The sequence below is a fragment of the Vombatus ursinus genome, unplaced genomic scaffold (genome assembly GCF_900497805.2).
Source record: "Vombatus ursinus unplaced genomic scaffold, bare-nosed wombat genome assembly UNPS02014810.1, whole genome shotgun sequence".
Classification (NCBI taxonomy): domain Eukaryota; kingdom Metazoa; phylum Chordata; class Mammalia; order Diprotodontia; family Vombatidae; genus Vombatus; species Vombatus ursinus.
Window position 1 is genome coordinate 19,875,084 of NW_020954588.1, and position 22,000 is coordinate 19,897,083.

Genomic DNA, 22,000 nt, shown 5'->3' on the forward strand with positions numbered 1-22,000 from the left:
CTCCTCCTCTTCTTCTCCCTCCTCCTCCTCTTCTCTCTCCTCCTCTTCTTCCTCTTCTTCTTCCTCTTCTTCTTCCTCCTCTTCTTCTCCCTCCTCCTCCTCCTCTTCTTCTTCCTCCTCCTCTTCCTCTTCTCCCTCCTCCTCCTCTTCCTCTTCTCCCTCCTCCTCCTCTTCTCTTCTTCCTCTTCCTCCTCTTCTCCTTGAGGACAGAGCCCATCTTTGCCTTTCTTTGTACCCCCACTACTTAGCACCCAGTTATCACTTAATAAATGCCTGTTGACTTGACTCATTGTTGACTTGTTAGGCTTTTTGTAATGAGACTTAAAACTAAGAAATGTGCTTTTGTTCTAATATTGTGCAGATTGAGCTGGATAAAGCAGCACAAGATTTTCGAAGGGTTCACAGTGAAAGGCAAGAACTCATCAAACAGTGGGAAAGTACAATAGAGCAGATGCAAAAAAGGGATAAAGACATCGATGCTTGTGCTTTGGTAAATCACTTGCTTAGTCCTTAACTTTGATTCATCTCTTTTGTATTTGACTCATTTACTTCAAACTGTAAAAAATTATTTTAAAAATTACCTTTTAGAGGATTCAATTCTTTTGGTCAGTTTAGTTCAATTCAGTGAATTTATGAAGTCTGGCCTTTGCGTCAGCTACTGTGTGAGATTCTGGCATATAAAGGCAAAAACGAAATAGTCCTTACCCTCAAGGTGCTTATATATACTGGAAGGATACAAAGTGAAAGCAGGGCAATTGGGATTGTGGCTATTAAGAAGATGGGTGTGGCAATGAAGGTGCTAACAAGGTAAGAAGCAACACATGGGGAGTTATGGCCCTGGAGCTGGAGATCTCCCCAAGTGTTTATTAGGACAGTTCTATAGGGGAGCCACTACAAAGAACAGCAGATGCTTTGATTGCTCTCTGGTTAGCCAGGTGGCAGGTTTCTGGTGAAGAGTCCTGCCGCACCAAAGGCGGGAACATGGTGGCCACAGAAGAGATCAAAATGTTATACATCAACTCTAGGGTCCAGCTAGTAATGAAAAGTGGAAAATACAAATTGGATTACAAAGAGACCCTTAAAATGATCAGATGATTAAGAGAAAAACGAAATGGCGTCCTAGCCAACAACTATCTGACTTTAAGGAGGTTGGGAATGGAATCTTATGCTGTGTTGGACAAAACTGGCCTACAGTGGTAGTAACATTGAATTAGACACCACCTGTAGAAAGTACCATAGAACATGTCCACAAAATATATGTCATTGATCCAGGTGAGACTGCTGTCCTTAGAGACGGGAAAACAGACCAGGGAAAAGAAAACTTTACAAAAGTATTTTTTAATAAAACTGCCAAAGCTTGTTTTTTATTTTATTTACTTTAAAAGAACAATTAAATATGGAAAACAGGGGAAATTTTGCAGGGTGAAAATGTTCATATTTGTGCACAGCCAGTTGACTGTCTTCTCTTCTCAAAGTCCATGCTGGTCTTGCTCCAACGTGAGAAGGTAGAGGAGTTGAAGAAGCACCTTCCCCCTTCCCAGGTTATCAGGGAGACTCAGATGTTCCTTTAAAAAGTGAAAAGGCTTCCACGTGAAGACAGAGAGAGGAGAGACCTAAAGAGATGGAGGGGAGTCCTGCTCTGTGTCAGGAACCTGAAGGGCAGGAAAAAGTCCCACAGGGCACAATGGGCAGAGAACATTGGAGATAAGAGGTAGGGAGGAAACTCTTCCAAAATGGGAGGGAGCTGCCCCCTCTGAGGAGGAGGTAGCAGCTTCTGCTCCAAGGAAGGTGAGATGCATCTTTAGGGGCTGCTGCGGCGGGGAGCGGGGGCCGGTGGGTGATCATTCACTGGAGGTCAGTGGGAGAAGACATGAGCTGTGCTGGTTGGTGACTCCAAGACAGCCATTCTTCAGGCAGAGAAACCATAGAGGGGTCTTCTGTCTTCTTCTAGCGTTCATCCAGTATTTGGACAGTGAACCTTTGAAGGCTTGTCAAATTGGATAACTAATACTGCTGGTGATTGACTTGGACACAAATGATGTTGCCAGAAGACATCGACAGAGCATGTGATTATGAAGTCTTGGGCAAAAAACTGAAGGCTTTAGCCACATAGGTAGTGTTTTCGTCATTACAGCCATTTGAAGGCAAATGCTTCAGAAGAGGGAGATTTGGGAAGTGAATAACTGGTTTAGAAGATGGTGTTGAGTACAGGGATACAGGAGTGAGACTCCTAGCAAGGATTAAAGTACACTAACAATGAGTTTGCCTTATCAATCTTACAAATTTAAAGGGAGCCGTAGCTGGGAGGAAGACTGCCCACATATTTTCATCAAGGTAGATAAGCTTCAGTACCACAGCTAGTGAAGGTAGAAGAATAGCAGTAGGGATGCCTAGAGATTCACAGGAGATAAAATCCAAGAAAAGAGCCAATAATAAAACCCATGCCTTCAGATGTCAGTGCACAAATGCACAAAGTAGGGTTAAGTAACAAGCACTGTTTGGTGCTAGGGATCCAAGTAGAAAAATCAAGATGGTTCCTGTGTTCAAGTGCATATTCTAATTGGGGGAGACAGTACATTTCAGAGAGTTGAGCTTCAGGGCTAATAGAAAGGCCGAGAAATCCCAAGGGCTCGGTGGTAGGGGAGGATGGTAAAGACCAGGGGTCCTTAGAGTGCCTTGCCAGGTTACAGGGCACTGCTGGGGGACTGGAGGGTGTAGGGACAGTTCACCTGGTAAGGTTTAATGCTCCCCCATCTTTCTGGAGAGGTGAGAGTGGGTGACTCCCCAGCCCATCAAAGCAGTATGAGCAGTCACTTTGCCGTTCCCACGTGGCAGCCCCTAATGGTTGCCCAGGGATCAGGGGGCGGGTGAAGGGAAAGGAGAAGAGGGAAGGTGCCCTGACTAGTGGCTAATGCAAGAAGACAAGTTGGCTGGGCATTGTGCTGAGTGCCGGGGAGGCAAAGACAAAAGTGAAACCCTGCCTGTCTTCTAGGAGCTGACCTTGTGACAGAGGAGACGACATGTGTATCAATAAGTACACACAGAATATGTACAAGATAAACAAAATGTAGGAGGGACGGCCCCAGCAGCTGAGAGGTGGGGAGGAGGTGGATCAGGAAAGCCTTCATGGACAGTGTGGCAGCGGAGCAAAGTTTGAAGGAAGCCGTGAATTCGAGAGGTGAGGCTAAGGATGGAGGGCATTCTAGGCATGAGAGACAACCAGTGCAAAAGCACGGAGGTGAGAGAAGAAGCATTAGTGTATGAGGAATAGCGAGTAGGCCAGTATATCTGGGTGGTGGATTAATGTGTAAGAGGGTTAGAAAGATAGGAAAGGGCCAGATTGTGAAGAACCTTAAATGACCAGCATTTAAGAGGAGTGTGTATTTGATTCTAGAGGGAAGAGGGAGCTCCTGAAATGTATTGCCTGTGGCAGTAGCATGGCCAGATCTTTGCTTTTTGGGAAAATTGCTTTGTTGGTTGGAGGGTAGATGGGAAGACTTAAGGAAGGGAGAGCAAACAGAAGACTTGCAATAGTCTAGGTGAGAGGTGATGAGGACCTGAACTGGGGTGGTGGCTGTTATGAGTGGAGAAAAGGGGGCCTACATGGGAAAAATTGTCAAGGTAGAAGACGATGTGGTGGCTGATTGGACACATTGGGTGATCAAGAGCGAAGAAGAAAATGACATTGAGATTTCAAGTCTGGGTGAAGGGTAGCACCCTCTGTGGTAATAGGGAATTTCAGAAGAGGGATGGATTTTTGGGAAAAGATAACAAATTGCTTTGGACCTGTGGAGTTCAAGATGTGTGTGAAACATCCAATTAGAAATTTGAAAGTTGGTGAGATGAGACTTAGGCCTGGAATATGAATCTAAAGGGATATACCTGATCAAAAAGGAATAGGATACAGAAAAGGGAAAATAGAATTTTGTGTGTTAAGAAAATATATAGGTATGAAGAAATCCAGGAGGAGCAAAGAAGGTGGTTGGGACAGCATGGTGGAGAGCACTGGGGTCAAGATCCATGGAGACGGGAACAGAAGTGATATTGTCATTGGAGTATCCAACAGACCTCCCAGAAGGAGGAATAAATGACTTTAGGAAACAGGTCACCAGCCCAGCACCGAAGACACAATACAGTGCTGATAATTATCCAGACACGTGCTCTTGCTTTCTCAGCCCAAAGCAGAAAAGCTAATCATTGGTTGGTTGTTGGGGGGAAATGATGAGAGCCTAGAGGAGAAGGAACCACTTTGCTTTAGATTGTGATAAAGATATAAGGAAAAGCCCACACTAGTCTGACATCTGCCTTAGGTTTTGGGAAGCAATGAATTGAAAAAGTTATTACTAAGTGATTTTCATTGTTGTTCAGTCATTTCAGTCGTGTCTGACTCTCCATAACCCTATTTGGGGTTTTCTTGGCAAAGATACTGGAGTGGTTTGCCATTTCCTTCTCCAGCTTATCTTACAGATGAGGAAACTGAGGCAAATGGGGTTAAGTGACTTGCCCAGGGTCACACAGCTGGTAAGTGTCTGAGGCCAAATTTGAACTCAGGAAGATGAGTCTTCCTGACTCCAGGCCTTGCACTCTATCCACTGTGCCACCTAGCCTCCCAGAAGAGTGGAAACATACTTGGTCTAATTGTTATTCAGTTGTTCAGTCATGGACCATAATGGAACATCAGTGCTATCCGTGGGATTTTCTTGGCAAAGTACTGGAGTGGTTTGCAGTTTCCTTCTCTGGTGGATTAAGGCAGACAGGGTTAAGTGACTTGATTGAGTTCAGGTCTTCCTGCTCCAGGCCCAGTGCTTGGTCTGCTGAGCCAGCCAGGTACCTCAAGTGCTTGCTATATGATGTGCTTACTATATGCCAAACACCATGAGGGATGGGGATGGATACGGATACACAAGCTCTTTTAGATTGCAGTGGGTCTAGAAAAAGCACGAAGTTCTAAGGACTAAAATTCTAGAAAGGAAGTTACCCTGGAGGGCTGTGAAGCTTGTAAAGAGCACTAATTCCTATAAAGAGAAATGGATCAATAAGCGAGAAGATGTTGCCTGTTAGAGAAGCACTGGTTCAAATCCTGCCTCAGACACTTACCAGCTGTGGGACCCTGGGCAAGTCACTTAACCTCTGTCTGCCTCAGTTTCCTCATCTGCAAAATAGGAATTATAACAACACCTGCCCTGGAGGGCTGTTGTGAGGATCAAATGAGATAATATGTGTAAAGTAATCAGTACAGTGCCTAGCATATAGGCTTTTTGGGAAAATTGCTTTGTTGGTTGGAGGATAGACGGGAAGACTTAAGGAAGGGAGAGCAAACAGAAGACTTGCGATAGTCTAGGTGAGAGGTGATGAGGACCTGAACTGGGGTGGTGGCCACTGTATCAGGAACTGGAGGTACAAAGACAAAAATTAAACAACCGCCATCCTTAAAGACCTTACATTCTGGGGTAGAGACAACAGATACATAGAAGTACTTGCATGTGAAATAAAAACAAGATCTTTTTTTTGGCAGGAAGGTGCTGGCAGCTGGGGGAAAGGGGTGGATCAGGAAAGGCCTTAGGGAGAAGGTGGGTTTTGAATGGAACTCTGAAGGAAACTGAGGGTTATGGGAGGCACAGGTGAGGAGGAAGCACATTCTAGTCTGGGAGGGGAGTACTGCTTATGCAAAAGCACAGGAAGGGGAGATGGGAAAAAGAGAGCTCTTTAAAGGAAACAGTGTGGATACATAGGGAACTCGTTAACCAACTTAGATTTTTAAAATGTTGAGGCAGCTAGGTGGCACAGTGGATAGAGCACTGCCCTAGAGTCAGGAGGACCTGAGTTCAAATCCGCCCTCAGACTAGACACTTGACACTAGCTGTGTGACCCTGGGCAAGTCACTTAACCACAATTGCCTAAAACAAACAAAAAAAAAGATTTTTAAAATGTTTATTTGGAGGCCATGACAGAGGATGAATGCTGAATCATAGGGTGTCATAGAGTGGACCTGAAAGAAGCGGGTCAGAAGGACTGAAGATCAGAATAACCAGGGCCGGGCAGCGTCAGCCGAGGAAGACAGGATGGCTTTATTTGGTTTTGTTTTAACCTCTGTGTGGGGATAGCTTCCATGAAGTTCTCCTCTAATATGTCCTCCCAGTGTGGAGGTCAGCTGAGGATGGGTTCTTTGGCTGTGGCAGTGCAGGAAACAGAGAACAACCCATAGTGGCCCTCAGTCCTCCGTGGCCTCTTCCACGTCTCTGGTGATGGTGGAACAGGGGAAGAGCAGAAATCACCAAAGACTGAAGGAGAAGGCAGAGGACTCAGCCCTTCTGGTGATTCTGTTTTCTCTGCCAGTAAGTGTGATCTTGAGGGGCAGTTAGGTGGCTCAGTGGACAGACTGTGGCTCACTGGCACTGGTGCCAGGAGTTCAAATCAGACCTCACACACATAACACTCACTAGCTGTGTAACTGTGGGCAAGTCACTTAACTCCAATTGTCTCACCTAAATAAATAAACAAACAAACAAACAAATATGATCTTTGGACTGGAAAGGGCAGAATCAAAATGGCCCAAGATAAGTAAGGAGCAAGGAAGAGAGCACCCAGATGCCACTGCTGAGTGTAAGTCTTTAAATCTAGGTGAATTTCATCACTGGTACCATAAAATAATTGGGAGATGTTATTGCTGAGACACTGTCTGTCATCTTTGAAAGATTATGGGCAACAGGATGAGTGGCATAGGACTGGAAAATGGCACATGGTGTCCAGTCTTCAAAAAAAGGGAGGAGAGTGAACTTTGTGAACTATGGCCCAGTAAAGCTTAACGTGGCTTTCTGGCAGAATTCTGGAATGTATTATGAAAGGGATGGAGTGTAAACCTTTTAGAAAAGGAGGCAGTGATCACCCAGAGGCAGCTCTGTAGTCTGTGAAACTAGATCATATTAGACTCAGTTTCTGTTGTGACATTGTTAATAGCCTGATCAGGGGAATGATGGTTATAGTTTACCTGGATTTTAACAGGAAATTTGATTAAAAAAATCTCATGATATTATTGTGGAAAAGAGAGAGAGATGTAAAATTAAGTGGTTGGGCACTTCCATGGGCTCAGGACTTGTTCCCTGACCAAACCCAAAGCCATCACTTGTTTGGTGGAGGGCCACAACAGACGTACTTAACGGTGTTCTAGTTAACATTTTTTGCCAGTAGCATGGAGAAGGGTGTAGCTGGAATCTTCCTTAAACTTGCAGATGACACAAAGCTGGGAGTGAGAGCTTACATGCTGAGTGATGGCTAGAGTGATAGGGTGAATCTAATTAAATGAAATTTAATACACGTCCATGTAAAGTCTTGTACTTGGAATTTAAAAAATTAACTTTAAATGTTTAAGACGAAGCAGACACAGTAAACTGTTGTTGTCTGAAGAAGATTTGGGGTTTTGAACAGACCTTGAGTTCAGTTTTAATCTAGATTGTGATCTGGCATTAACATGTTAAGCTCCCGTTATGAGAGACATTATGTTCCAGAGTAGAGAGGGGAGGGTTCTGCAAGATTCCTAACTGCTGAGGCCACGTGTTTGAGGAGGGACGTCGAAAAGCTGCCAGAGCGGTCAGAAGGGGGCTGTGGGAATGGCGAGTGACCTGCAGACCATGTCAGATGAATACTGGATGCCCAAACTGGGGATGTTTGACCCAGAGGACAGAAGATTTAGGCACTCAATGGAAGACAGGCTCGTGATCGAAGAACTGTTGTGTGGAAGAGGGTTTAGATTGACTTCCCTTGACCCCAGGGGCACAGAACTAGGAGCAGGCAAAAGTGTTAGAGACACAGTATTTAACCTTGATGTAAGAAGATCATTTTGAGTCCTAGGGATAGTAAAAAAGAGAGACAACAGGGAAGGTTTCATGGAGGTGTAATGTGAGCTCAAGTTTGAAGGTAGATAAAGTGTCTGAGAATCAGAGTGGGGAAGGAGGTGTCTTCTGGGTTTGGGAGCATGGTTTGGGCAAAGGCACAGATATGGGGGGTGACAAAGTGAGTTTCTCTGATAGACTGTGAGTTCAGCAAGAAAGCAAATGGAAATGTGATTGCTTTTTTCAATGTTTATTTTTGTACCCTTTACTAAAAATTATACATTTTTTATTATGCCAGTCGTTAGCAAAGGCAAAACAAGAGTTAAGAGCTAAAGAAAACATGATTAAGGAAAAGATCAAATTCTTGGAGAGCGAGACAGAAAACAATGCAGAGTATGAGAAGAAAATCAAGTTTGCTGATCGAAGAGCTTTGAAACTTCGCTTGAACTATCAAAATTGTGAAACAAATCGATTGCAGCTCCAGGATGAGGTACTCAGAGATGGTGTGTGTGAGCTGGGTGTGTGAGGTTTGGCCTGAAAGACAGCGAGCTAGCTCCTGATTAAAGGAGGACTTCCAAGCTATTGATTCCTTTCTTCTTACTGAAATCAGAGCATCATGATATGTTAGACGCTTCAGCCCAGCCAGCGCCTCTGTCCAGTGCAGGGCTAATAGATGCACCAGCCAAAGTAGCTTGGGCCTCAAGAGACCAAATTGGACTTCACAGTTTGGGTGTTTCATTAATAGTTCCCTACCTATTCACAAGTAATTTTTACATAGGATTCTCAGAGACCATCTAAAAACTCTGTGTAGCTTCCAGTTTTGGATAAACCTTCCACATTTTTAGTTAGGGCTTAAAAAAACTACAAAAGAAATTGTATTGTATTGAAAAAGCTAGAGTCAGGGATGAGAAGATCTTATAATCTGCTGACTTTTTCCCAAATCTGATTTTGAGTTTGCCTTGTATTGTATTACATATTCTAAATATTAACTGTATTATATATACTTAGCATGAAATAAAAACCAATTGAAAAGTATAATCAGAACTATTTAGAATGAAAACTATGCTTGAACACAAATAACAGTGGCAACTCAGTGACTCCTAAATTCTTCCATGATACTTATTCATATGTGTAAAAGTACACATTGAAAATTATGATATAGTTGTAGGTCACAGATTCATTGTTTTTTTAGTTCTAGTTTTAACTTTGCATTAGTTTGTATTTAACATATTTCTTTATATTCTTCACATTTGTCATTTTTAATGAGATTAAATTACTTTGTTACATTGCTCTGCCATTTTTTGTTCAACTGTTACTTGTAAGGCATTGAGATTCTTCCAAAAAACATAGCTATAAACATTTTTTGTAATTATTTCTTTTTTCTTTTTAATGATTTCCTTAGGGACTATTCACAATAATGAATTTATAAGGTTGAAAGGTATATATTTTTGATTCATGTCTTGCTAGATTGCTCTATGAAAAGATTGTACCAACTGGTACTGCAATCATGGATAAGTACATTCATTTTCTCATAGTTCAACCACTGCATTTGGCGTTATCATTTATCCTTGAAATTTTGATAGGCATGAGCTAGCATCTTACATTTCTTTATTAGTAAAATTCAACATTTTTTCAAGTAATTGTTTAAAATTTTGCTTTCTTTTTCTTGATCTGTTCATATGTAAAATAAACTTTTTGAGAGAGGGAGAATATTGGTGTATGTATTAATATGAGTGGTCACTGTGATAATGGACCAAGTTTTTGGACTTTTCTTCAATACCATTATGTACATAGGAATTTTCTATGGATAAAATAGCAAACACTGTACTTTATGGCAAGTATGCCAATGATAAAAGGCCAACAGTTCAGTGTCTGTCAATTACAGTAGAAACTATATTGCCCTTGTGGGAGGCCTGAGGATAAAACTTAATCATGGTGGTCAGTGGAACTTCTCAGAAATGGTGGGGAACGTTTCCATGTAAACTCTTGAGTTAAAGTGTCTCTTTCTTTTACTACCTAACCCTTAGCTGGACACTCTCAAAGCCACAGTGACTAGAACATCGAGTGACCTGGAAGCTATTCGGAGAGAGGTGATGAGTCTGAGGAAAAGAATTCAGGAAAAAACTGACAAGTAAGAAAAACTTTTTTGAAAAAATAGAATTTTGTGATGATTTCTAGAAAATAGTGTGGTTTTTTGGACAACTTCCAAATGACAGATGCCATATCATTTAAAAACTTTATAAACTTTTTTCCCTAACCTGTTATTAGTCCATAGAAAAATTACGTGGCTGAATCCATGTCAGAGAGCAGCGGTTCTCTCGTCAGAGGAAGCACCCTCGGGCTCTCCTGTGTTGGGCTCTTCTGAACAATCTGCTTCTCAGTTTTCTGCTCATACTTTTCTGAATGATGTGTTTAGGTTGAATGAAACTCGAGAACAGAATGAGATGCTCAGCAAAAAGCTAAAAGAGGTCATGGAGAAAACTATGAGTGCGGAGGAGAAAGCTGCCAGGATCGAACGGATACTAAAAGAGGAGGAAAAAGCTGTCAAGGTAAAGTTAATTGAAGGTTTTTCCTATTTGTTTGTTTGTTTGTTTGTTTCTTCTTTATTTTTTTTTTTAAAGGGGGCCATAGGGGGACTAAATCATAGCATCAGAATCACAGGACTAAAGAGGACTTTTGGGGACTACTTAGCACACCCTGCTGGGCTTGGGCTAAATTGCACCCCAGTGATTTCTTGTAGAGGTGGGGCGCTGCCTGGGGTTCTGGCCAACTCCAGGAAGGCATTTCAGAGCCCTCCCAGAACCCAACCTGGCCCTCATCTTCAGCTCGCATGTGTATGCAATGGGGGCCGAGTGTGTTAGCGCAAGCTTTGTGCTCATCCATGCTTCCGGTCATGTAATCTTTGGTGTACTTGCCTCCCATCAGCCTCTCTCTTCCTTGGAGCTGGAACAAGGCATTTTTGAGCCTTTAGCAAGGTCAGAAAATGGTATCCTCCTGGGTTTGAAAATGGAGCTAACTCTTTGTGTGATAGTTCTACTGGAGACTTTGAGTCTTCACCTGTGGGGTTTGTGCATGAAATGGCTCCAACCAGCTGGAGAGCTGAGTGTGAGCTTTTACACCTCACTAATCAGCAAATGGTAGAAATCAGGGCTTAATTCATTGTTCTGTTGATTGTTTAGACTTAAGTAGTGGTGATGAAAATGTTAATATTGCTGATTAAACTTAGATATGTTTTTTCTGTGCATGCATTTATCTTTGTAAACATTTACCAGTGTTCCCTGATGGTAACCCATGTGACTTGACTTATCACAAACTATATACCTATATAGCTTGGAGAACAGACTCTTCTGGCATCAAGAATAGTGACCAAGAGCCCTTTCCTGACCCTCCTGTGCTTGGCACTGTGCCCTAGCCATATACCTCCACTCCAACTGTCCCTGGTCTTTTGCTTTCTCCTACATTTTTCTCTCAAGCCAACCTGGCCAGCTCTGAGCTAGATTCTCTCCTTTCCTGATTCCTAAGAAATCCTGTTATACAGTTTTCCTGCCTAGCATCTCTTTCAAAAAGAAGTTTTTATCAATTTTTTTATATCACTTTAGTTTCTCCCAATATCCCCTTCTCTCCCCTTCCCAGAGAGCCATCCCATATAATAAATACTTTTTTTAAAGACAAAGAAAAGAAAAAATGAAGATGAAAAAATCAGCATAAAAAGTCTTCTTGGTTACTGTATCACACTCATGATTCCTCTTTGGGTTACAGTACACTAAAACCGTTAGATTTTTTTCATACAAACTGCTTTGTAGCCATACTTCTTCCTCCTTATTCCTGAGAAGTTACTTTTTTAACCCAAGTGCAAGACTCTTACGTTTTACTCTGTTGAATTTCATTATACTAGATATAGCCCAATGCTCTAATTTGTTGAGATCTTCTTGGCTCCTGACTAAGTCATCCAGTGTTAGCCATCCTTCCTAGCTTTGGGACATCTGGAAATTTGATAAACATACGCCATTTTTTAAAAATTATAAAATGAGGGAATTGGACTCCAAATCCCATGATCCTTTGTATTCAAGATGAAGAATTTATCTCAAGGAGAACATTTTAAATAATCCTCCTCGCTGAGGTTGACAAGGAATTATAGACTTTCCCTTGACCACCTTGGCAGCTAGTAGGACTGAGTCCCAGGGAGTCATTTAAAGGGCTTCCTGAAGAGGTGCCCACCTTTGGAGACTCTGAGCTTGTATAAATAAAGAATTCTAGGATGTTATCATTTAGCGAATTAACTTAATGTTTATCCCCAGGATGTGGAGTCTCATTTGAGTAGAATAAAGGAAGTGCTTTTTAAAAGTGTTGAGAAGTTGAAAATTGCCATGGATGAGGAGAAGTCTGTTGTATCTGAAATTGAGGGGACCCGCTCCTCCCTGAAAAGCCTCAACCGCCGCTTATACAAACTGGATCTGGAAACCTTGAAGCAACAGGAGATCATGCATAACCAGGTATGTGGGTGGCTGTAACCACTCACAGACATCAGCCGACTTAGTTTTTTATCAGGGCAGTGATCGTCCCAATGCTCTTCACCTCAGGAAGCAGCAGTTTTGGAGCTAGGGCCTGGAAGGTCAGCGCTGCATTAGGGGAGCAGATGCTGGAGGTAGGAGTTCAGCTTGGGACAGAATTCTGAAGAGGCCTGGTGCCCCTTGAACTGAATTATTCCCATAAGAGGAGACAGGAGTTTCCCCTTTGTCTGGTCAGAGGCTGCAAGGGCACAACTTGGACCCAGTTCTTTTGATCCCCAAGGCTGGCTCTCTGTCCGTCATGCCGTGATGCCTCCTTTGTAGTGACAGTCGTTTGCATTTATTCACCGTGGGCCCCATTTTCCCTTTGTCTACCCTTGGATGCTCTTGAGAGCTGCAAGCAGTCATAGGTAGCTTGTCTGCTTCACCTGTCTATCCCAGAACCCTCAGCTTTAAGTGAGCTGGAAACTAAGCTTGGGACTGGAGACAGGCAGGAAATAAAGGCTAGTCACAGTGACTCAGCCAGGAGGCATTCCTTCCCTACATCACTTAGGCTTTTTGGGTCCTTTTCACCTTGTGACCATTTAGGGATTCAGAATATATATTTGCATTTCAGAATATTCACATCTTCCCTGGGAAGTCCTCACTGCTAGCCCTGAAGCCAAAATTTCCCAAATTAATTCAGGCATGGAACGTTTTGGGGCTTGTAATATATTGATGGAACTCATGAATACTAGTTTGTAGGGAGGTTTAGTTCTAGGGACGTGGAATACCCCTGGGGTCACAGCTGGGTGCTGGGAAGAGGATGGTGGAGAATGTGTCAGATATATAGTATGAGGGGAGATGATGATGATGATGTTGATTTGTGTGTGTGTGTGTGTGTGTATGTGTTCAGAAACAGAGACTTAACAGACAGACAGGCACACAAACATGCGCGCACGCGCACACACACACACATACACACTCCTTGTGAAGGGGAGTCCATGGCACATACATCAGACATAGGGTGTGTATATCTAGTATAGTTGTGTGTGTTGGGTAGGGGTGTTTAAAATTGTATGTTAGACCCACTGTGAGTGGGGGTAGCTGCTGATGTGTGTGTCAGTCACAGGGGATGAGGGGATGAGATGTGTGTGTGTGAGAGAGAGAGAGAGAGAATTGGTTCTGTGAGGGGATGAAGATGGGGACCTGATGTGTGTGTTGGGTCAGGGGTTCAGGAGGCGTATGTTTTGTCTTGCATGCTTTTATTTTTCATTATTTTACCAGTGAAGTAGTTTCATTGTTAAAAAAAAGACCACAATATTTATATTCTACTTATGTAGTTTTTTCTTAAATTATGTTTATACCATTTGTTATTTTGTTAATATCTAATACCCATCCTTTTCCTCAACTTAGCAATGCTAGAAAGGGACCTGCCCCAGTCCCTTTATCACTCATGGGATTTGTGAGCATCCTTCTGCTCCTTCCCTGGGCTAGTGTAGCCCTTTTTAGCAGTGTCCCTGCTGGTCCCCACCCAGCCAGTTACCTTCCCTCTCATGGATGGCCTCTGCTGAATGCTTTGTCATAGTGTTAGATTAGAAGACAGCCTCATCACTGAAGGCCCCCGGCCAAAGATGAAGGAACCACTTATTACAACTGCATCAGCTAGAGTGTCCTTGTTAAATTACCTCCCTGAAGCCAAAACCCAGCAAGGAATGTTTACAGCTTTTTAAAAATAGTTGTAATTGTTTGCTAATTTATTTGCTTCTTTATTTTTATTGTTTGAAACAGGATTTTTATATTCAGCAAATAGAGAGAAGAATGTCACGGCTCCAGGGAGAACTTAATGTGGAGGAAAAGATGGTCCTTGAGACAAAACTTGTTGAACTTAGGAAGACTTTTGAAGAGAAAAAAAATACATCAGAACTATTAGAAAACCAGATCAAGAAGCTTGATGTAATTTGATCAAAATTGCTTTTATGTTACGAAAAGTCTGTGATGAATTGTAGTAAATTACTAGTTTATTTTAATCAGCAGGTTTTTAAACTGACTTATTCACAAAACGTAGTCCTAACTATGATGACTACCAAACTCTATTACAACTGATACGGTTGGCTATTAACTTTGTTATGATTCTCTTCTTCTGTTGCTGAAAGAATATGCAAAATATTAGTGTCTAATGCATATACACTCATATATTAGAGATTGTATGTGTGTGTACAGGCATCCATACGAATGGGTATGTGTGTATGCTTACTAGTTATATGTGTGTATATATAATGCAGTTAATAGTTAATAGCTTATTAGTTATTAGAATTAAAAGGTGCATTAATTCTCAGCGAAGACTTTTGAGTTCCCTACCCCTGCTTATATATACAAAACATTCTGCATTGTGAAAAAATTTGTGCTGTATTACTATGTTGTTACTCTCAAGCTATGCTGTGTACTAGTAAACTACCTGCTTTCTGGGCTCAGGGGTGGTTGGGGTCAAGTACAATTCAAGGAGAAGGATGTGCAGATAGAGCTCGTGTGTGTATGTATGCATGTGTGTGTGTGTATGTGTGTGTGTATGTGTATGTGTATGTGTGTGTATGTGTGTATGTGTGTGTATGTGTGTATGTATGTGTGTATGTGTGTGTGTCTGTGTGTGTGTGTGTTTCAGTTGGTAGATTTTAGGAACCGGAGGCCTTAGGTAGTTCAGGTTTATCTGGCTGGCCCATGTTTGTTGCAGGCTGGTATTTGGGAAACCTGGCTGTGTTGGGAGAGTGCTAGGTTGAGTCCAGGGTACTGGGTTTAAGGCCCAGCTCTACTACTATTTATGACCTGTGGGACTTTTCAGCAAGTCCGCTCAACCTCTTGGGGACTCAGTTTTCTCATCTGTAAAATTGGGATCATAATACTTGCACTACCTGGTACCTCATAGACTGACTTATGAGGATGAAATGTGACAGCTGACTGCCTTGGGCCAAATGTGGAACACACTCTAAAATGAGATCTCTTTAAAAGGAAAAAAAAAAGTTGTATATCATGAAAAAAGTTACACAAAATTTTTACATAAAATGCTATATATGAAAGAAACACTTTGAAACCTTATATAAGGGTAAGGTGTTATTAACATTTGTCTTAAATGGTTCTGTCTTTAAATAGATGTTGTTACTAAAAAGTGCGTTGAATTCCCCAAAACTAAACATTTAAACAGTATTTAGTGCTTTTTAGAATACTGGCCCAAAAGGATTTTGTTAACAAGAAGGAGGAAACGTAAACATTTTTTTTGGAATGCCTTATGCTAGAACCCAACTTTTTTAGGATGAGGCGGGGAGTGGTTCTTTCAGTTTGTCCGTGTTGTTCTTCTTTATATCCATTGGTAGCTCTTTCTCTGCCAGGGAAATCAGGGACTGCTTGGAGAGGATGGTGTTTGAGTGACTTTTAGGGAGCAGAAGAGGGCTTAATGTGGAGAACTTGAGCTGGTTTGAGTTGCAGGATCCCCAGCACCTTCTGACCGTTACTGCATAAGGCAGAATGGGGCTGTCCTTTTAAATGTTTTTGACGAATACAGTAGCTTTGATGTGAAAAACCTTTGCCTAAATGTTCCGGAATCTTTGAACATCTTCAGTGGGCGTGTTGTTGCTCAGTAACTTGAGTGACCCCCAGGAGTGGGTGAGACTGGCCCAGGCACAGTTCTTAGATGGCACAGCTCTTAGACACGTGGGATTCTTGATCCTGGTCTCAGCTACTCCTTCCTGGTGACCCTTCCAAGGAGCAACACTGGTTCTGACTAAGTCATTCTTGTCCCCCCTGTTTTCTTGTACATTTCCATATGCCACCGGACTTGTTGTTCTAAACCTCCCTCTGGCAACTAGACATGTAGGAGAGTCTATGAAAAAAGCCCTCAGCTTTTTAAGAAAGGTCTTGAGTTAACCTAAAATTAAGTTATTTCCTCACTAGTAAATTTCTTCTCCTTAAGGAGTAGCTAATATTTCATCAGAAATATTCAGTGACACGTTTACATTTGCCATCTTACTAGAAATTCATGTCTTAGAAGTAGAATATCATCTCCATTTCTGAACTAGAGGGGGAAAACCTAGTAGAGGGAGGGATTCTTAGCCTGAAGTCTGTGAATATGTTTTTAAAAAATATTTTGAGTACCATATTTCAGTATAGTTGGTTTTTTTTTGGTAACCCTAGTTATTTTATTTTATGCATTTAAACATTCTGATAATGGGCAAGTAGGTTTCATCAGGCTGCCAAAGGATTCCATGACCCAAAGAAGGTCAAGAACTCCATGTAGTAGAGATATACCTAGAATCAGTCCCATGTGGAGGAAAGTCATGTCATGCTATAGTCTTTGGTCCTGCTGCTAGGAAAGGGAAAGACATAGACAGACACACAGAATCAGCCCTGAAAGAGAAGGAAGAGATCACCAGTAGAGGAGATGCAGGGGATAAGCTCAGTTAAAAACAAACAATAGTGTAGAACTTTTCATGAAGCTAGGACCTTCTGTATGTTAGAAAAGGCTCATTTCCTAGTATTTTTTTCCTCACCAGTAATATGATCAGTGTGTATGTTAATAACTTAAAGGCCAGACAGCTAAAATCTGCAACAGGCACAGTTTGAAGCAAACTACTTAGAAAACCAAAAGTTGGAATAAATTATGCTTATTTTCTGTATCGTTAAATGAACTGAAGAATTAGTTTGAATAAACTTTTTCCATTCCCTCTGGCCCCCCAGCCTTTTTCAGGAGGAGGGAGTTTTTTTTTTAATTTTAAATCAATTAAATCATTTAAGAAATGAAACTAGATATTCAACAATAACAACAAATGTTTGAACTGGATCCTCACTGGAATGTTTATGTTTTCTGAGTTGAATGATATTTCATTTAGCTCAAGAATTGGTTGGCATTTTTATAGATAAGATTCCGATCTGTTAAGGACTGTTAAGGGGTTCCCTTAACTTGTCTTTTTGAGTTGCCATATTTTCCAGAAACACTGGACCCAGAGCACACAGGAGGCCCTGGATGTCTCAAGGACAAAGCACCCCTACCTAAGCTGATGTAATATGTTTGCATCCCAAGCTGGCCTCCTGTGTGTCCTTGGGAGTTAAGACAGCTGCCAGACAATCTGCACTAGGTTTGTGCAGTTGGGACCTGTAGATGAGCAAAACCTTCTATCTTCATAGTCTGGCAGTTCCCAAGGAAAAGGAATATGGCTTTTGCTATCGCCTTGCTCCTCCCCATCAGAAGGGCTCTTGTCCTGGTCCCACCTTTGCTGTACCTTTCCCCTTCCCATGCCATGTCTCTTCCTGCTATCTCCTCCTTCCTTTGTTCTGCTGTCGTAGAGATGCAGACTTCCATATGGATTGTGAACTCTTTGGGTTCCCCGTGTATGTGTATTTTTCTTGTAATAAACCTAGTTTTGACATAAGTTTCGTGAAGTTGTGATTGCCTGTTGGCAGAACAAAGACTTCTAGCGTTCTAAGGGATTGATCTTAGCCATTGGCTAGTTCAACTCTCTTAGTTAACTGCTGAGGAAACCAAGGTTGAGATAAGTTAAATTACTTCTGTATCATCATTGAGCTAGGAGGGTAATCATTTGTTCATCTAGAGGAGAGAGGGAGCAGTCATCTTTCTCTTTGGAAAAGTAAGGGGAAAACGTGTTTTCAATAAAGACAGCCAATTGATAGAATTCGGAAAATTATGTTAGAAACATGTAGTATGTATGAGATCAATTTTTTTTGGCATGATAAAGAAGTCATTGGAATCTCTTTTTCTTTTTCCTTGTTAGAATGACCTCTATTTTCTCAAGAAGTCAGTATGTAAAACTGGTGAAGAAAAAAATGGTCTTTTGAACAAAATAAGCGAACTCAATCTTTTTACTGACCGATCAGAAAAAGAATTGAAGAAAGCCAAAAACCTGAAACAGGTAACAACCCAAGGGCTACGTTAAAACACATAAAAAAGTTTTTGGCTATTTAACATGTACCTTTCGAAGCTGTCTTGCTTGTCTGTGTTTCTTCTTGAACTTCTTTTATTCTCTTCCCTGCATTTCTCTGCTCATTTTTACTAATCATTTCTTGTAAGTAGAAGTTCCTATAAACAGTTTGTTAGATTAACAAAGTGGTGCTGGTACAATACTTTCTACAGACTGCTTTAGGAACATTCTTTTCCTACTGCTATGTTTTAGGAAAGCCTAAAATTTATGTTCACTGTGGTATTAACATTTCCTCGAGAATATCATCCCTTGTTCCGCTTTGCTGAGTAAGACAAGGAGAGAAAAATGTCTTTGACGGCTTCCATTTTCAATGGCTAATAATGTGGCTCTTTGGGTAGGACTTGCTGATTGAAGACAATCTTCAGAAGCTAGAGATGAAACGTCTCCGAGAACTGCTTCACGCTAAAGCAGATGAAGTCCTTTCCCTGGAGAAACGAAAGCAGCAATTGTATGCTGCGATGGAAGAGCGGACTGAAGAAATCAAGGTTCACAAGGCAATGCTTTTATCTCAGATCAGATATGCTGACCAAGAACGGCAGAGCATCAGGTAGTCAATCATGCTCCTGTGTGCTCGGTCTGCTTGTAGATAGCAACGTGAACGGAAAATATCTCCCACTGGAAATTACTTTTAGTTACTTCTAAAACGTTGAGGTATCCCTATTGCTGGGACTTAAAGGGGGTTTTGTAGAAGAGCTGGATTGACCTTTCAGTGCTGGAAGGGATAAACTCTACTGGGCCATTTGAGGTAAGGCTTTGTGACCCAGTGAGACACCCCAGCCGGAGAGGGGCCTTAAGGGGAGGGCGCGGGAGAAGCCAGCACTCTTTCTCCTCCCCCAGCTACAGCTTCAGGTGGTGCCTTCAGTCAGTCAGCACGCATTTATTAATGATCACTGTGTGTCAGGCACTGTGCAAAGTGCTGGAGAAACAAAGAAAAAGGGAAAATGATCCCTACCCAAGAGGCACACACTTCAAAATAAAATCAGTTTATTGATGTCCTCCTTCCCTCCCTCTCCTAGAGAACCATCCCATATAACAAATAGTATTTTAGATTTAAAGAAAAGGAGAGAAAAATCCAACACAATCAATGAATACAGTGAAAAAATCTGAAAATATGTGCAATGAGCAGCACCTTTGGATCTCCTACCTCCCCCTAAAGGGCAGGTTGGGGGCGCCCTGTCATTTCTTTTCATTGGAGTTTTGCTTGGTCTTTATCATTTTGTTACATTGACTTTCCACGTGTGTGTGTGTGTGTGTGTGTGTGTGTGTGTGTGTGTGTGTTGGCTTTCTCCATTCTCAGTGTCGTAGCCATTGTGGTGTTATTTTCTCTGCTCGGCTTGCTTCACTGCATTACTTCATATAGATATTTCCAAGCTTCTCTGTATTCATCACATTTATTTATTTTTAAAAATATTTTATTTGTTTCAATAATATTTCCCAATTACATGTAAACATTTTTTAACATTATTGAAAAAAAATTTTGAGTTCCAAATTCTGTCGTCCCTCCTGTCCCTCCCCACCACGTTTCATCATTTCCTATAGTGTGGTAATGGTTTATTGCAGTCATGGGCCACAATTTGCTTAGCCATGGGCATTCTGATTCTGTGCTATCACAACAAGTGCTGTTGTCAATATTCTGCTGTATATGGGGGTTTATTGTAATCTCTGGCCTCCTTGGGGTACGAACGCAGTAATGGACTCTCTAGGTCTAAAGATAGGAACATTTTCCTGGAATGTTACTGTGCTATAAGAAATGATGAATGTGATAAATATAGAGAAATCTGGACATAACTATGTGAACTAATGCAGTGAAGTCAGCAGAGCTGAGAAAACAACATACATAATGACTATAATGGAAATGGAAATTTATTTGCAAGAGGAGCCGACATGTTAATAGAGACAGCACGTACATTGAAAGGTGAACATAAAGTCCATACAAATAACTTTAGACAGGAAGGTATTAGCAGCATGAAGGTGTGCAGAGGGTGGGAAGGGTGGTCTGGCAAGGCCTTGTGTGGAAGGTGGGCTTCAGCTCAATCTTGAAGGAAGTCAGGGGTTCATAGAGGCCAACATGAGGTTGGAGGCGGGGTGTGTGTGTGTGTGCGAGAGAGAGACATTCGAGGCATGGGGCAGGCAGCTTGTGAAGAGCTTTAAATATCAAACATATGAGTTCATCTTTTAGCCTCAAGGAGTCATTGGAGTTTATTGTGTAGAGGAGTGACATAGACAGGCCTGTGCTTTAGGGAAATCACTGGCAGCTGAGAGAAGGATGGACTGGAGTTGGGAGAGGCCTGAGGCAAGTCTCTAATTGGGAACCAATGGTAGGAGATGGTATCAAAGATGTCAGCAGTGTGGATGGAGAAGACACATACAAGAGATGTTGGAAAAGTAGAGATAACAGGATTTGGCCAATTGATTGGGCGTGTTGGGTGAGTGAGAGCGAGGAGTTGAGATTGACACCAAATTGATGAACCTGCGTGACTGAAAGGCTGGTGGTGCCTTTGAGAATAGAGTGGGGCATGAATTACTTGGGACAAAGTAAGTTAATTAAATGTATTGATTTGTACAGTAAAACTCAGGCAAATTTTTGTATCTTTAAACTTTTTTTTTGGCCTTCAGTGTGTTCTCACTTTGCTGCAGTCTCTTATTTTACATTGGCATTGAGTTCACAAGATTTTGACACAAATTCTTTAATTGTTCATCATGAAGTCACACTTTTCTTAAGCATACCTTTGATGAACCTTTTGATGTATCATTTCCCCAAATCTAACTTTGATTGTTGCTCATAGGTTGTCTTTTCTTTTTAAATTTAATTTTAAAAATTTGAACTTAAAAGTCAAATAAAATGAGCATGTCCATATACAAAGTAGAACGGACAATAAAGATTATACATGAAACCATCATTCACAACATATGGTTTGCTTTTCCTTTTAAGTATGTAATAAATTCAACATGAAATTTTCCAAATGGTCCTTCTTGTCTGTTTTTCTATCTGGCCTTCTTTGCCTTGCCAATTCAATTCGCTTTATTTTTTTCTCAGTTTCCTTGTCTTTATTTTTATTTAATTTTTTCAGTTAACCAAAAAATATTTTTTTCTCTTCTCCCTTAAAGCCTTGCAAAAATATGCATAGTAAAGTAAAAAAAAATTCCCACATTGACCATGCCCACAGGCATCATTTTGGACCTTGAGTCCATCGCCTCTGTCTGGAGAGTCCTTGAGGATTTCATGGATTTTAAATCAGGCAAGTTCCCAGGCTACTGATGGATGTTTATTTCTATCTTTTAATTACATTTAACCTTTCATCATGTGTGGCCCCTGAAATTGTGGTTAGTCATTAAAGTTTTTAAGTCTTAAATCAGAGTTCTCGGGTCTTTCACAGCTGTTTATTTTAACAGTGTTGTTGTCGCTATATGAACTGTTCTCACTTCACTCCCACCAGGTCATAAAAATCTTCCCAGGCTTCTCTCAATCTGTTCCTTTCATTGTGTTTTTTTATAGCACAATTACATTCAATTACATTCATGTACCTTAATTTCTTCAGCCATTCTCCAATTGATGGACACCTTTAGTTTCCAGTTCTTTGCCATACAAAAAGAGCTGTTGTTATAAATTCTTTTTTACATATGAGTCCTTTTTCTTTTTTATTTGGTCTCTTTGGCAAGTCAGGGTATGTGTGTGTGGATCAAAGGGTATACATAG

At 41.4% G+C, this 22,000-nt stretch overlaps 1 protein-coding gene across 4 annotated transcripts in view; it reads left to right on the top strand.

Moving 5' to 3' along the window:
- Window positions 1-22,000, top strand: part of CCDC39 (coiled-coil domain containing 39) — a 54,583-nt gene that overhangs the window by 11,651 nt on the left and 20,932 nt on the right. For 3 of the 4 annotated variants that reach the window (XM_027875899.1, XM_027875901.1, XM_027875903.1), the window contains exons 6-13: window positions 362-490; window positions 8,128-8,319; window positions 9,857-9,960; window positions 10,246-10,378; window positions 12,128-12,322; window positions 14,108-14,272; window positions 18,097-18,234; window positions 18,642-18,850. In XM_027875899.1, the coding sequence (XP_027731700.1) occupies window positions 362-490; window positions 8,128-8,319; window positions 9,857-9,960; window positions 10,246-10,378; window positions 12,128-12,322; window positions 14,108-14,272; window positions 18,097-18,234; window positions 18,642-18,850 (1,265 nt within the window). The remainder of the gene's footprint in view (window positions 1-361; window positions 491-8,127; window positions 8,320-9,856; window positions 9,961-10,245; window positions 10,379-12,127; window positions 12,323-14,107; window positions 14,273-18,096; window positions 18,235-18,641; window positions 18,851-22,000) is intronic. The other variant, XM_027875902.1, reaches the window with a different exon arrangement.